This window comes from Abramis brama (genome assembly GCF_963993115.1).
Source record: "Abramis brama genome assembly, chromosome: 10".
Taxonomy (NCBI): Eukaryota; Metazoa; Chordata; class Actinopteri; order Cypriniformes; family Leuciscidae; genus Abramis; species Abramis brama.
The window spans coordinates 5,453,852-5,470,700 of NC_139972.1; the positions used below are offsets into that span (position 1 = coordinate 5,453,852).

Here is a 16,849-nt window from a genome sequence, read left to right on the forward strand (position 1 = left end):
TCTCCTCTCCTCTTCTCCTCGTCTCCTCTCGTCTCGTCTCATCTTGTCTCATCTTGTCTCTCCTCCTCTTCTCTTCTCGTCTCTCCTCTCCTCCTCATCTCCTCTCGTCTCTCCTCTCCTCTTCTCTCCTCTCCTCTTCTCCTCGTCTCCTCTCGTCTCTCCTCTTCTCTCCTCTCCTCTTCTCCTCGTCTCCTCTCGTCTCGTCTCATCTTGTCTCATCTTGTCTCTCCTCCTCTTCTCATCTCTCCTCTTCTCCTCGTCTCCTCTCGTCTCTCCTCTCCTCTTCTCTCCTCTCCTCGTCTCCTCTCGTCTCGTCTCATCTTGTCTCATCTTGTCTCTCCTCCTCTTCTCGTCTCTCCTCTCCTCCTCATCTCTTCTCGTCTCTCCTCTTCTCTCCTCTCCTCTTCTCCTCGTCTCCTCTCGTCTCTCCTCTTCTCTCCTCTCCTCTTCTCCTCGTCTCCTCTCGTCTCGTCTCATCTTGTCTCATCTCGTCTCTCCTCCTCTTCTCCTCGTCTCCTCTCGTCTCTCCTCTCCTCTTCTCTCCTCTACTCTTCTCATCGTCTCCTCTCGTCTCTCCTCTCCTCTTCACTCCTCTCCTCTTCTCCTCGTCTCCTCTCGTCTCGTCTCATCTCGTCTCGTCTCATCTTGTCTCTCCTCCTCTTCTCGTCTCTCCTCTTCTCTCCTCTCCTCTTCTCCTCGTCTCCTCTCGTCTCGTCTCATCTTGTCTCATCTTGTCTCTCCTCTCCTCTTCTCTCCTCTCCTCTTCTCCTCGTCTCCTCTCGTCTCGTCTCGTCTCATCTTGTCTCTCCTCCTCTTCTCATCTCTCCTCTTCTCCTCGTCTCCTCTCGTCTCTCCTCTCCTCTTCTCTCCTCTCCTCTTCTCCTCGTCTCCTCTCGTCTCGTCTCATCTTGTCTCATCTTGTCTCTCTTCTCCTCTCGTCTCCCAGAGTGCTTCTTGTCCGTTCTTGATCGATCCGTCCTCTCGTGCGACAGAGTGGTTGCGAACTCATCTGAAAGCACATCGTCTGGAGGTCATAAACCAACAGGTAAACACACACACACACACACACACACACACACACACACACACACACACACACATCTTGGCCGTATGTCAGAACTGTAATACTGTATCCCACAATGCAGTGTAATCGCAATTCAATTCAAACACAATTTCAAACTTCTCCTCCATTTTGGCATGTCCATATATAAAATAACAATTTATTTTATTTTAATTTATTTTTTAATGTCAGAACCAGTATTATTTATTATGATGTATTATTATAGTTTTTATTAATGCTATGATTTTTTTTATATTTTCCATTGTAATTTAAATTCTAGTTAAAGTTTTAGTAATTTAGTTTTTTTTTTTTGGGATCATTTTTATGTGTTTTATTTTTACAAATATGTCTATATAGGGTATATATTCATTTTTGTTAGAGTTATTTTTGTACATCAGGTTAAACTGAATGAAACTGAGAAGTGTAGTTTGAGTTAACTATAATAACCCTGGTCAAAACCCCTGAAATCTCACATGCACATGTTTATGTGCCTTTATCTGTCTCAGGACACTAACTTCATGACGGTGTTGGAGTTATCCGTGCGCTTCGGGAAGACTCTGATCATCCAGGAGATGGACGGCGTGGAGCCGGTCCTGTACCCGCTGCTGCGGAGAGATCTCATCGCACAGGGTGAGTATAGTGAGTGTGTGTTAAACCTTTATTTTACATCAGCTGTCGTGCAGTAGGTGGCGCTGTGTCTACTTAATACAGTTTATATAAAGTCATGTTATTACTGAATTAAGTTCTTTAAAAAAAAGCTTACAGACCCCTAACTCCTGAACGGTTGTGTGTATTCTGATTGGCTGTGATTTTGACATTTTACTTTCAGTAAGGACTGAAAAATTAATTGAGGCTTGAAACGTGTGGTGTCACACATGGTTAGAACTCGTGGAGTTAGACACTCCTAAGACACACACACACACATGCATGCACACACTCACTCTCTCTCACACACACACACTCACTCACGCTCCTCCTCTCCTGTAGTGTGTTTATCCTCCTGTCCCAGCTGTATGAAATAAGACCCGCGGGCATCTCTGAAGCCTCCTCCATATGCTGCTGTGTGTGTGTGTGTGTGTGTGTGTGTGTGTGCGTGTGTGCGTGTGTGTGTGTGTGGAGCAGATATGGCTGAGTCTATCAGGGACCGGCGGGAGGCAGATAAACCTCGAGGTTTTCTAAAACTAAGAGGTTTTCAGTGCTTGGATGAGGAGAGAAAGAGAGAGGGAAATTAAAGTGTGTGTACAGACTACTGCATTGCAGACATACAGGAGAGACCACACACACACACACACACACACACACAGTGTCATGTTCAATTTGGCAACCCCACAAATCCTCAAGGAGGATTCCACACCAATCTCAGCTGCATTCATTAACGCTGCTTTCACGCTACTCGTTTTTCAGCATTACGCGCTACACATTGTATGTGGATTTGTGTTGTGCACACAATCACAGTTATTTTGGATAGTTATTTACCATTTATATATATATATATAATTTTTCTTTTTACGTTTAGTTTTTTCATCTAATATTTGTTTATTATTTAAATTTTATTTCAGTTACTGGAAAATTATTTTACTTGTTTTAGCTTAAGTTAACAATAACAACACTGCAGAACACTCTGGATGTAATACTGTATCCCACAATGCAATTCACTCAACTTGACGCTTCCTATTTCTATTTCTATTTCCTATTTTTCTATTTCCAGTGACACATGAATCACAATTCAATTTAAGAGATTTCAACAGTTCTTTTTTTGTTGTTCTAATTTCTCCTCCTCAACTCATTATTCAAACCAAAATTACAGCATTTCTCACAAATGACCATTTTGGGCCCTATTTTAACGATTTAAGCTCATGGTCTAAAAGGGTTCACTCAGGGCGTGTCCGAATCCACTTTTGCTAGTTTAACGACGGGAAAAATGGTCGGCGCTCCCGGCGCATGGTCTAAAAGGGTTGTCCCTTTTCTCTTAATGAGTAATGGGTGTGTTTTGGGATTTACGTGCGTTAAACCAATCAGAGTCTCGTCTCCCATTCCCTTTAAATGCCAGTTGCGCTCGTGCCATGGCGGATTCGCTATTTACATGACGGAATTTGATAGTGGAAAGACCGAACGCGTCTCCAGAGCGCAAACGGGGCTCGTGCGTGAGGTAAAAGTGTGTGAGCAGAACATCTACGGGACAAGCCGAATTCCACCATATCTATGTTCATAATAATAATCTTTAACATTGTAATCCTTTTATTTTAAATATTTCCCATGTTTGTGTGCTACTGTGCATCCCTGTGTGTTTAATAAGCAGAGTGTGTGTGTAATAAGCAGAGTGTCCGTGCGTTGTGGACCCACCTATAGGCACGCATTACTAACGCGCTCATTAAATAACAAAAAAAATATTGCAATTTTTTTTTGCTATTTAATGTATAAAACGTCACTGCATACTGTTTTACACACTGTTTTTCAGTTAGCAGTATACTAGTTCTTTATTCTGCTCTTTTTGTGTGTGTGTGTGTGTGTGTGTGTGGCAGGGCCGCGATACGTGGTGCAGATCGGAGACAAAGTCATCGACTATAATGAGGATTTCCGTCTGTTTCTGGCGACCCGTAACCCCTGTCCCTTCATCCCACCTGACGCCGCGTCTGTCATCACTGAGGTGAACTTCACCACCACTAGAGCAGGACTGCGAGGACAGGTAACACACACACACACACACACACACTCACTTATTAACTGCTCCGACTCCATAAAGATCATCATTATTGTGTTTAGCTGCTAGCGTTGACCATCCAGCAGGAGAAGCCAGAGCTGGAGAGTGAGAAAACCAAACTCTTACAACAGGAAGAGGAGAAGAAGATCCAGCTCGCTCAGCTGGAGGAGTCGCTGCTGGAGGTACTGAAGCAACAATCCCAGCATGCTCCCAAACACACCATACACATGCGGTCTTTTACGGACCCCATCCTAAAATCTAAAAGTCAGCTATATATTTTCATGTATAAAGACATTAATACTGTGAAAAATTGATTTTATAAATATGTGTGAAATATTATTTGGAAAATATTTAAAACTTTTTTAAAATGACTATAGTACTGTGCTGTTATTTGTTTATTTAAATCAAATATTGTTTATTTTAATCAAGTCATTTATTTTAATCAAATTAAAGTCATTTATTTTAATCAAATTAAAGTCATTTATTATTTTTATAAAATATATTTATTATTTATTTAAATCAAACTTCATTCATTTTTTGCATTTTTTCATTCATTTTTTTCATTTTTATTATTTTTATATTTATTATTTATTTAAATAAAATTTTACTTATTTATTTTAAAATATATTTTGTATTTGAATAAAATTTAGTTAGTTATTTAGTTTTATATTAGTTTTTATTTATTTATATATTTTTACAGTGATTTTCTCTAAACTGGTTTCCTGGATGTGTTTCTCCAAATACACATCACACAGTGTGTGTTGTGTATTATAAATATGTTTGAAATATTATTTGGAAAATATTTAGTATTTGTAAATAATTTTTAAATATTAATAGTATTTATTTTAATCAAATTCCAATCATTCATTATTTTGATAAAATATATTTATTATTTATTTAAATCAAAAATTTAAATTTAATGAATTATTTATTTAATTATATTAATTTATTTTAATAAATTTGTACTTATTTTAATACGATTTTTAATTTAATTTTAATCAAAGTTAGTTACTTAGTTTTATTACTTATATATTTTTACAGTGATTTTCTCTAATAATAAGCTGATAAGTTTCCACTCCCTCAGTTAAAAAAAAACACCCTTGTTTTCCTGGATGTTTTTCTCCAAATATGCAGCAAAGAGTGTGTGTTTTGTGTGTGTGTAGACTCTGGCGACAGCTCAAGGCAATATCCTGGAGAATAAGGAGCTGATTGAGTCTCTGAACCAGACCAAAGCCAGCAGTTCTCTGATCCACCAATCACTGACTGAATTCCACCGCCTGCAGACGTCCCTCGACCAGGTGATGCTGGGAAGAGTGCGGTCATGACAGAGATAGCAGGAGTGACTGAAACAGCAGGTGGCAGCAGAGTAACGTCCGTGTGTGTGTGTGTGTGTGTGTGTGTGTAGGAAAGGGACGCGTACCTGCCGCTAGCCGAGACGGCCAGTAAGATGTACTTTGTGATCAGGGATCTGTCCAAGATTAATAACATGTACAGGTTCAGTCTGGTGTCGTTCCTGCGACTCTTCCACCGAGCGCTGCAGAACAAACAGGTGACGTGGAAACACACCTCACACACACACACACACACATGCACTGGCAAAATAATGCATTCTCTGTGTTGAGACGAGATGTATATCTTGTTAATATATTAAATGTAGCATGTAGGAAGAGTATTACAAGGCGTTAGTATAAGCAGGACATCCCCTTACTTGGAGAATGGATAGAAATTGTTTAAGAAATATACAATATGGAAGAATTGACTTTTAATTTGAGACTTAAAAGGACCTATTTCTAAAATACTGGAAGAATATTTTTTTCTTTTTCTTTTCTGTTTTCCTTAATGCTGTATGCTTGAAAAATCAATAAAAATACAGTAAAAAAATCACTCAAATGAATGCTGCATTAGTGAAGTGAACTGTGTGTGTGATGCAGGAAAGCGAGAGCACCGATGTGAGGATCTCCACACTGGAGAACAGTCTGAAGAACATGGTGTATGAGTATATCTGCCGCTCACTCTTCAAGGTAACACACTGAACCCCTCCTAATGTTCCCATAGCGATGACCACGCCCACCTAAAACCCCCTGCACCAATCAGAGCCCTCCTTATGTTCCCATAGTGATGACCACGCCCACCTAAAACCCCCAGCACCAATCAAAGCCCTCCTTATGTTCCCATAGCGATGACCACGCCCACCTAAAACCCTCAGCACCAATCAGAGCCCTCCTTATGTTCCCATAGCGATGACCACGCCCACCTAAAACCCCCAGCACCAATCAGAGCCCTCCTTATGTTCCCATAGCGATGACCACGCCCACCTAAAACCCCCAGCACCAATCAGAGCCCTCCTTATGTTCCCATAGCGATGACCACGCCCACCCTAAAACCCCCAGCACCAATCAGAGCCCTCCTTATGTTCCCATAGCGATGACCTATGACCTAAAACCCCCAGCACCAATCAGAGCCCTCCTTATGTTCCCATAGCGATGACCACGCCCACCTAAAACCCCCAGCACCAATCAGAGCCCTCCTTATGTTCCCATAGCGATGACCACGCCCACCTAAAACCCCCTGCACCAATCAGAGCCCTCCTTATGTTCCCATAGCGATGACCACGCCCACCTAAAACCCCCAGCACCAATCAGAGCCCTCCTTATGTTCCCATAGCGATGACCACGCCCACCTAAAACCCCCAGCACCAATCAGAGCCCTCCTTATGTTCCCATAGCGATGACCACGCCCACCTAAAACCCCCAGCACCAATCAGAGCCCTCCTTATGTTCCCATAGCGATGACCACGCCCACCTAAAACCCCCTGCACCAATCAGAGCCCTCCTTATGTTCCCATAGCGATGACCACGCCCACCTAAAACCCCCAGCACCAATCAGAGCCCTCCTTATGTTTCCATAGCGATGACCACGCCCACCTAAAACCCCCAGCACCAATCAGAGCCCTCCTTATGTTCCCATAGCGATGACCACGCCCACCTAAAACCCCCAGCACCAATCAGAGCCCTCCTTATGTTCCCATAGCGATGACCACGCCCACCTAAAACCCCCAGCACCAATCAGAGCCCTCCTTATGTTCCCATAGCGATGACCCCGCCCACTTAAAACCCCCAGCTCCAATCAGAGCCCTCCTTATGTTCCCATAGCGATGACCCCGCCCACTTAAAACCCCCAGCTCCAATCAGAGCCCTCCTTATGTTCCCATAGCGATGACCACGCCCACCTAAAACCCCCAGCACCAATCAGAGCCCTCCTTATGTTCCCATAGCGATGACCCCGCCCACCTAAAACCCCCAGCACCAATCAGAGCCCTCCTTATGTTCCCATAGCGATGACCACGCCCACTTAAAACCACAGAATCAACCGTTTTCCTTTTTTCCACCAAAAGGATGTTGGTGCTTATGTCTGGACGACAGAAGTGAACAGCCGGTCATTTTGATGACAGTTTTTCATTATGAGTGATTATTTTATTTAAATAAGAAAAAAAAAGATTTTTTTAAATTTATTTATTTTCTTTCATGACAACTGGCTGCCACTCAATAAATTGAGGCAATGACTTCACATGACTTGAGGCAAAGTCAATTAAAAAATGTTTTATTATTAATTTTTTTAATATTGTCAATATTTTTACATATTTAATTTTTAAATACATTTTATTTAATATTTTTTTATTTATTTTTTACTTTATTTTCTGACATAACAACTGGCCCCCACAAATAAATAAAAATTTAAACTGAAATAAACCAAAGCTGAGATAAAAATAAATGAAACCTAAATATATATATATATATATATATATATATATATATATATATATATATATATATATATATATATTCCGGTATTTGGAAGTAAAGCTAGCCTTATTCCTGTATCATATTTTGTCACATCCAGTCCTGCTTTGATATTTGTAAATGAAATCATTTTATTTCAAACAGACAGTGAAAATAAAGTTGTAGTTGGTGCAGCACAACAAAGCGAGGAGTGTTTGTCCGCGCGCTGAGTGTGTTCAGCATGTCGACAGCTTCATTGATTCCAGCGACAGTGATCTAGTTTTGGTGTGCGTCGGCCGAGCCTGATTGAGTTGTTGTTTTACGTGGGAAGGAGACCAATTTCTCCTCCTGCGTTTCTTCAGTGGGAGAGCGTGAACGGGCCTCCAGCACTGGCAGTGTGTCACGTTCATTCATTTCAGCATTCATTCGTTAATGCGTTTGGCAGACGCTTTTATCCAGAGCGATTTAACATTGTATTTCAGGGATAGATCTTATCAGTTCATGCATTCACTGGGAATCTGTTCTGTGTGTCCGTTTTACAGGCGGATCAGTTGATGTTTGCACTGCACTTTGTGAAGGGAATGAACCCAGACCTGTTCCAGGAGAACGTAAGTGTGTGTGTGTCTCATAATGAATCCTGAAGGAATGATAACGTCTCTGTTTTGGCTCGTCTACAGCAGCGACTCTGACAAGACAAATATGTTGTTATTAGCCCTTCCAGTAAAGCACAATAAAACTGAATGACTCGTGTGTGTTTGTGGCGCTCTGATGACTGTGTCTCGCAGGAATGGGACGTGTTCACTGGCCTGATCGTCGCAGACATGGTTCGGAAGACGGTATGAATCTTTTTTTTTACGTTTTTCTTGATGAAATGACACTCATCTCCTCTCTTCAGTCATATAAATTCTCTCTCTTTCTTCAGGACTCCCAGAAGTCTCTGCGGGAGCAGTTTCCGTCTTGGATTGATCAGGAGAGGCTGATGGCTGTGGCTCTGCTCAAGGTAATTAGCGTCCTATGATATCCATGAAACGGAAACACGGAAAACAATCGTAAAAAAATTAATTTACAGTATAACGCGGGATGTCATTGAATTTGGCAAATTACTTCGCTCTGAGAGTCTCTTCAACAACATTTCACAAGTTCATTTCAGAAAAATAATATTAAATACAGAAGCTCAAAGGTCTTCAGGACAACCTGTCAAAATAAAAGTTTGAAATTATGAATGAAATATATTGCTATTATACAGTAGAATGCACTTCTCGAAGTAATAATGATCAAAATAATATTAATATTGAAGTTTTTACAACTTTATTTTTTAAGGAATATCACACAATTGTTTTAATTTTACCAGTAAACCTCTATTGTTTGTCAAAATAGTTTATTTGAACTTTATTACATTTTAAAAGGTTTTAATCCCCTACATTTACCACCATTTTTGATAATAAACTTGTATTAAATCATGAATCCAGAAATATAAAAACAGACAGAATTAAATTAAAACAACACAGAATTTATATATATTAAAAAAAAAACATTTCATAATGCCCTAAAAATTTAGTTTTTTGTATATATATATATATTTTTTTAAAGATTTATTTTTAGCGTTTTTGTGTTTTATTAGGATAGAACAATAGCTAGACAGGAAGTGAGATGGGAGAGAGAGAGGGGGGTTGGGATTGGGAAAGGTCCACAAGCCGGGACTCGAACTTGGGTCTCCTGAAGCACAACGGCGCTACATGTCGACGCACTTGGCTATCGGTGCTGACTTTTTTGTATATTTTTAATTACTAAAATTGAATTTAACCATTAAAACAAAATAAAACCATTAAATCCAAAAACGTCTAAAAATTCAAATGAAAATAAAGCAGAATTTGTGAAAAAATAAAACAGATTTCACAGGGCCGAGATAATGTCACTGAGCCAGATGTTTGACTACTGTCTTTCTCTAGTATGTTACTCTAGTATGTTAGTATGTTACCTCTTAAAAAATGCCTGAAGTTTGTATTTTGAGCACTTCTTGCGTTGTTTTTGCCTCTTCACAATGACTCGCTTGCTTTAGTAAGTCGGTTTGGACAAAGGCGTCTGCTAAATGGCTGAATGTCGGTTTCTCTCCGTGTCTCTCCAGAGCACCTTTCCAATGTTGTATCAGTCTCTCTGTCTGGACGACGCAGACCTGTGGCTCACATTCTCACGCAGTTCCTGCTGTGAACAGGAAGTCCCGCCTCCCATTGCCAAGAAGATCTCCCTCTTTCAGCAGGTCAGCTGTCAATCAACAGTGTGCACCAATCAGAGTGCTCAGATTAAGCTTAATCTTTATTCCTCTGTTTCTTTCTCAGGTGTTGGTGGTCCAGGCGTTACGGCCGGATCGCTTACAGAGTGCGATGGCAGCATTTGCCTCTCAAGCTTTGGGTAAGTGCAGAGAGAGACAACACACACACACACACACACACACACACTAACCCGACCCCTAAACTTACCCATCACACACACACACACACATACACACACACTAACCCGACCCCTAAACCTACCCATCACACACACACTAACCCGACCTACCCATCACACCAGACACACACACCCACACACACACACACACGCACACGAACCCGACCCCTAAACCTACCCATCACACACACACACACACACACACACACGCACACGAACCCGACCCCTAAACCTACCCATCACACAAAACTTTCTGCATTTCTACATTTTCAAAAATCACATTTTATTGATTTATTGAAAATTAATAATCCTTTGTGAGGACCAGCAAAAAGTCTTCACAAAGTAGGGAATCTCAAGTTTCATTATCCTTGTGGGGACACGTCCACACACACAAACAAACACACACCCACACAAACACACACACACACACACACACAGATCAGAATCAGGCATGTATAATCTATCTGATGGCTGACTCTCACTCTTTGTCATCAGTTTGTGTCTCTGGAGTTTAATTATGACGCATAGACCGAACTCAACCTTCAGATACATTATAAATACATCTCACGCACAGCCTTCTGCGTGTGTGTGTGGTCGATACAGGGCTATTGATTTAGGTTTAGTCATCAGCTTATTATAACTTTCAAATTAGCCAAGCGTGAAACCACACACACACAATTACTGCTGATTGATGCTCTCTAGGGTCGCTTCCAATGAGACACAATTAAAACCTGAGCAAACACTACATTCATCTCTTTTACCTGCAACACACACACACACAACACACACAACATAATACTGAAAAACCTGAGCACACAAACATGCACAATTAGCCTTATAATACTGTCAGCATAGATAGATAGATGGATGGATGGATGGGTGGGTGGGTGGATGGATGGATGGATGGATGGATAGATAGATGGATGGATAGATAGATAGATAGATAGATAGATAGATAGATAGATAGATAGATAGATAGATAGATAGTTTCTCAAAGACTTGTGTGTTTCTTTTTCTCCCTCTTCATCTTCTCTAGATTTATTCCGGTTAATTAGTTCTCTTATTGGCGTCGGTGTGTGTTTTATTAGCTTGTCTAATGATTCCAGTGAATTACAGCAGTTCCAGTGATGAGCACTGGTGTAACTGTGGCGTGACGCACTCATAAAGCGGAGGTGAAGAGTCGTCAGTGTGAGGGTCTGCCAGCAGAGGGAGCTGTTCAGCTCCGGGTTTGAGGAATCTGCTGTTATTTTACAATTATGGATTCATGCTTGGACTTTATCTCTTATGTCCTTAAACAGCAGTTTGCCTCACTTATATGAGAAATTTATGAGTTAACTACCAATTGAACTCTTGACAGAAATGTGTTTTTAACGTCCTCCACTTCTCTCTTTTAATTCATCAGCTGCGAGATCAAAAACTGATCTTTTATTCGTAGGCTGGTGCTCTAACATCAAAGCTGTCTGTATAATGTTTGTAAAGATGTATTCATCTAATAACGCTACAGTTTTAGTTCAGATGGTGTGAACAGGCAGCAGACGTCCATCAGGAGAACACAACTGATGGATTTGCCAATTTGTTCATTTCAATGTTGAATTGAATCCATCCTGAGCCAAAGCCCTGACTCACTCCATTACCTCTATGTGCCAATCGTGTTTCTCCCGTCTTCAAGGTTACGGATAGATACAGATTAAAAAAATTAGGTAACACTTTATTTTACAGTGTCATTGTTACATATGTTACATGTACTTACCGTAGTAATAACAGTAAATTATGCATAATTACATGCAACTAACCCTCAACCAAACCCTAATCCAACCCTAACCCTATAGTAAGTACATGTTAATTAATATTACTCAGTACTTCAATATATAATTACACTGTAACAATGACACCTTAAAATAAAGTGTAACTGAAACTTATTAGGAAACGCATCCAAAATAAATATTTGTGTTTAAATAATATATGTGTGTGTACTGTGTATGATTATTTTGTATATATGAATACACACATGCATGTATATATTTAAAGGCAATTTGTTATTTATATATAAAACATTTATATATGATATAAATTATATATAAATATATATACAGTATTTAAGAAATATTTGCATGTATTTACTGTATATATATATATTTATATATAATTTATATCATATATAAATATTTTATATATAAATAACAATTTTTTCTTAAATATATACATGCATGTGTGTATTTTATATATTCAAAATATATTATAATATTATAAAATACACCTATATTGTAAAATAATACAAAAAAAAGATGTGCATTTTCTTTTTTTAACGTTGCTTCTGGTAGAAATGGTGGAGATTAGTTTTCAGTGCCGGGTCGATGTTGCTGTAGCGAGGTTAGATGTTGTGGGAAGGAGGAGGCGGGAACCGGCGTTACCGACGTTTATCAAAGACTTTAATAAACGTAAAATAAACAAATACAAAATGAAAGTAAAGACAGACAGACAGCCCCTCACGGACGACTGCTGTCACATGTGTGACCCTGGATCACGTCACCAGTCTCGAGTCGCACGGGTATATCTGTGGCAATAGCCAACAATACATTGTATGGGTCAAAATTATAGATTTTTCTTTTATGCCAAAAATCATGAGGATATTAAGTAAAGATCATGTTCCATGAAGATATTTAGTACATTTCCTACCGTAAATATATAAAACATGTATTTGTGTGAGTGAATGCAGCACAATCGCCAACATAAATGAACAACTTTAAAGGAGATTTTCTCAATGTTTCGATTTTTTTGCACCCTCAGATTCCAGATTTACAATAGTTGTATCTCGACCAATATTGTCCTATCATAACAAACATTTATTCAGCTTTCAGATGATGTATAAATCTCAATTTCAGAAAATTGACCCATGTGACTGGTTTTGTGGTCCAGGCTCACATATAACAAAACACAACATAAATCCAGGCCTGGTCCTCTCTCATCCTTCACTGTCGTCGCTCCTCCTTTATGCTTCCTCCGTGAGAGACTCGAGACCGGTGCGTCGCGCAGGTGTCGCTCATCAGTAATCACGGCACCGGCCTCACGCCGCTCTCCCACGGCCCTCGGCCTCGCCACCGTCACCCAAACCCACAGACAGCTGGCACTAAACCCTCTGCTCTGGGTTCATGCTGGCCGATGATGTGTAACCTTAGAGTCCTGGAAACAGCTCACAAATCATCAGTGTGAACAGCAGCCTTCTCATTTCCCAGCACTCTCCCTGTCTCCATCCCTCACACACACACACACACACACACGCGGGTCTCGTTACTGATAATACAGCAGTTTTGCCTTCACCGGCGGTTCCGCAGCCACATTCAGTGAAATTAATTGCCTAATTAGCAAATAAAATGGCTTGCTTGCTTGCCAGCGACTGTGGTTTAGTATGCAAGACATTTAGTCCAAGGGCGAACCATCGGTTAGTCTGTGATTAGCGTTTTCACTGTACTCTATAATTCATTTTTCCAAACATTATTGATTTCAGTGGAGGAAGAGAGAGGAGGACTATAGGGAGACTGGGATATATTTTAGTCTGCCTGCGGTCTGGGTTTGATCGTAGTAATGCCAGACGAAACCTCGTAGCCTCGACTGCTAATGCAATGCAATGCTCGTTTGATGCGGCTCTTTGAATGAGCTCCTGAAACTCACCCTGTTTCTAAACACAAGTTACTAGTTGAGGCTTGACATTCACGTGTTTGCTCATCAGCCACTGTGACTAGTGGTTTTCCAAAGTTACCAGCCACTCAGCATTTTCACTGTCCACCATTTTGACATCGATACCATGGGGAAAAACTGCAAAATAGATATTTTTAACATTATCTCATAATTTGGCAGCAGGAATATTAGGCTGCTGTCACTTTAAGAGCTGACGCACGGATCCGTTACACTGTTACATGTGTGTTTTCTTTCTCAAATGTTTACATTCACTGTGTAAAAACATAACTGACTGTGTTTACGTGAAAACTTGCATTACTTTGTGTGTATTTGAGTGTTTAAGCGCAATAAGCAGCGAAAAATAACTCATAATATAAATAATAATAATGCACTTTGGGTGTGAGCACAAAATCTGTGGGAATGAGTAAAATTATGCTCAATTTATGCCTAAATTCAAGCCCTGTAACACAAATAATATTCATCCGGAGTAAATCTGTCGGAGAGATGAGAGCAGCTGGCATCGTGTTTCCTGCGGAAGAGTTTCAGATATTCCAGTATCGATATAATCTATATTTTTGACAACAGTAGTTTGCACTTAGTTTATTATTTCAGATGACTTTTTAAAAAGACTACCATTGAAAAATGTATATGATATATAAAATTCAATCCACTAAAGTGGCCAGAGGAGTGACTGTTACGCATCACTGATGAAATACACACGCGTTTGGCATTTGCCGGGTGTTGATGTCAAGCCCTGAACACTTTTACTCATCAAGGAAGCATTAAATTGATCAGAAGTGACAGTAAAGACATTTATAATGTTACAAAAGATTCTTTTAGAACTTTCCATTTATCAATGAATCCTGAAAAATAAAATGTATCACGGTTTCCACAGAAATCTGAAGCAGCACAACTGTTCTCAACACTGATAATAATCATAAATGTTTCTTGATCATCAGATCATCATATTATACTGATTTCTGAAGGATCATGTGACACTGAAGACTGGAGTAATGATGCTGAAAATACAGCTTTGATCACAGGAATAAATTACACTTTAACATATATTCACATAGAAAACAGTTCTTTTAAATTGTAATAATATTTCACAATATTTATGTTTTTACTGTATTTTTGATCATATAAATGCAGCCTTGGTGAGCAGAAGACACTTCTTTCAAAAATATAAAAAGAAATCCAAACAGTGCACTGTTCCTTTAAGAAGAGTTTCTTATAGTTCTACTTGGTTGGATCTCAGTATTTGATGGAGACTAAAGGTTGTGTGTGTGTGTGTGTGTGTGTGAGATCTCCTGATGACCACGGTCTCGCTTCTGTGGATATGATCAGAACTGTAGATTTTCCTGTAAACAACACACAGTTTTCTCCTGAAAGCGCCTGCAGAAGGCTCGACATGTCCAGGTCTGAGACGACACACACACACACACACAGTCTGTCTCCCCCTAGGCTCACACACACACACACCTCTCACAGGACGTTCTTCGGAGCTGAAAACACCTTACGGTGTTAATTACCCTTCACGCAGGGGTCCTTCTGTTCCTCTCTCGTCTGTTTTCGTGTTTGTCGCTGCTCCTATCTGTCTTTTCCGTCTCTTTTTCCTGGTAAATGAGTTATAATTGTGCAGAACACTTTGGCTGAAGACGACGCATCCCTCTAGATCGAAGGGGTTCGCTTGCAGGGTTACGCTGATGCTATAATTATTACAGCGCTAAAATAAATAATAACATTCCGCATGAATAGTGAAACGGGCCGCTCCACTGCCATTAGCTCTAATGCCGCGTCATTAGGAATTAAAGCAGAACTCAGTAAATCTTTAAGTATGTCCTGACGAGCAGAAGACCTTCTCCCCCGCCGCTGCCACGAGGAATCACTGTGAGCCTCGGCCTCCGCTGACTCCGCACACACACGCCGCTGAGAACACGCCAGGCCCGCTTACATTAGGACATTTATTTTGTTTTATTATGAACATTTATTATTTCTAGTTATAACATTTAACCTTTCAATTTGTATACATTTGTCTTTCTAGATTTTTTTATTATTTGTATAAATTAAAATGTTCCTTTTTCTTTATTATGAACATTATTATAACATTTAACATGCCAAGTTGTATAAATTACCATTTTTTTATTTTTTTATTCTTTTTTTATCCCTTTTGTAACATTTTAACATTTCAAGTTGTATAAATTACTCATTTATTTTATTTTATTTTAGTTTTATGTTTATTATCCCTGTTGTAACATTTTAACATTTCAAGATGTATAAATTACCATTTTTTTTTTTTTTTTTAACCTTGTTGTAACTTTTAACATTTTAGGTTGTATAAATTAACATTTTATTTTATTATATATTTTTTAATTTTTAACCCTTTTGGATTATTTAACATTTCAAGTTGTATACATTTATTGTATTGTATTTCTATTGTGTTGTAGTTTATTTTTAACCCTATTGCAACATTTAAAAGTTTAGGTTGTAAAAAATGTACATTAGTTTATTTTTTTATTATTAACCGTATTATACATTTTTGTATAACTCATTTTTTTAACCTTATTTTAAAGTGTATCCAGAAAATCTCACAAGTCCATCTTATAGGCAGTGAAGTATGTCTCACTCATTATAATACGAGCAGTGTAGTGTGTGTGTTCTCTTCCCGTGACGGCGGGCGCTGATGTTTCCCTCAGTTGTCTGCTTGTATCTCTGTGATTTGTGGTCTGACATCACTGAAGGTCACACTCTTGTTCCAGCGCTGCAGTTCCTAAAAGCGTCAGCGTCCAACTGGCCGCTAACTCTGTTTTTATTCACTTGCCAAAGCCAAATTTCACTCTCATCCGCTGTTTGGCGGGTGTTCACGTTGGATCCAGTTGAAAGGCTTTAGTTTTGAGTCTTAATGCTGTTCCTCAGAGAGAGAGAGAGAGAGAGAGAGAGAGAGAGAGAGAGAGAGAGACGTCCGTGTCTCTGTTAGCGCTGAGTTTGATGTCTAACGCTGAGTCACTGTGTGTACGCTAACTCTACATGCTAATGGATCTTTGTTTCTAATCCTCTTATAAGCGACGCTAAGCTACAGAGTCATTTAACGGCTGTTATGTGCCGTCTGAGACAGAATAGATGTGTGTGTGTGTGTTGTCCAGGTAAACCCTGCTCTGCGGAACAGAATAGCTGTGCGCTGGCCTC

General features: G+C 39.6%; 1 protein-coding gene across 1 annotated transcript in view; it reads left to right on the top strand.

Moving 5' to 3' along the window:
- Window positions 1-16,849, top strand: part of dync2h1 (dynein cytoplasmic 2 heavy chain 1) — a 116,378-nt gene that overhangs the window by 75,711 nt on the left and 23,818 nt on the right. Inside the window, exons 62-73 of the mRNA XM_084127081.1 lie at window positions 947-1,045; window positions 1,567-1,690; window positions 3,583-3,746; window positions 3,824-3,943; window positions 4,925-5,059; window positions 5,167-5,310; window positions 5,693-5,782; window positions 8,083-8,148; window positions 8,326-8,376; window positions 8,463-8,540; window positions 9,666-9,797; window positions 9,877-9,949. Coding sequence (XP_083983207.1) covers window positions 947-1,045; window positions 1,567-1,690; window positions 3,583-3,746; window positions 3,824-3,943; window positions 4,925-5,059; window positions 5,167-5,310; window positions 5,693-5,782; window positions 8,083-8,148; window positions 8,326-8,376; window positions 8,463-8,540; window positions 9,666-9,797; window positions 9,877-9,949 — 1,276 coding nt within the window. The remainder of the gene's footprint in view (window positions 1-946; window positions 1,046-1,566; window positions 1,691-3,582; window positions 3,747-3,823; window positions 3,944-4,924; window positions 5,060-5,166; window positions 5,311-5,692; window positions 5,783-8,082; window positions 8,149-8,325; window positions 8,377-8,462; window positions 8,541-9,665; window positions 9,798-9,876; window positions 9,950-16,849) is intronic.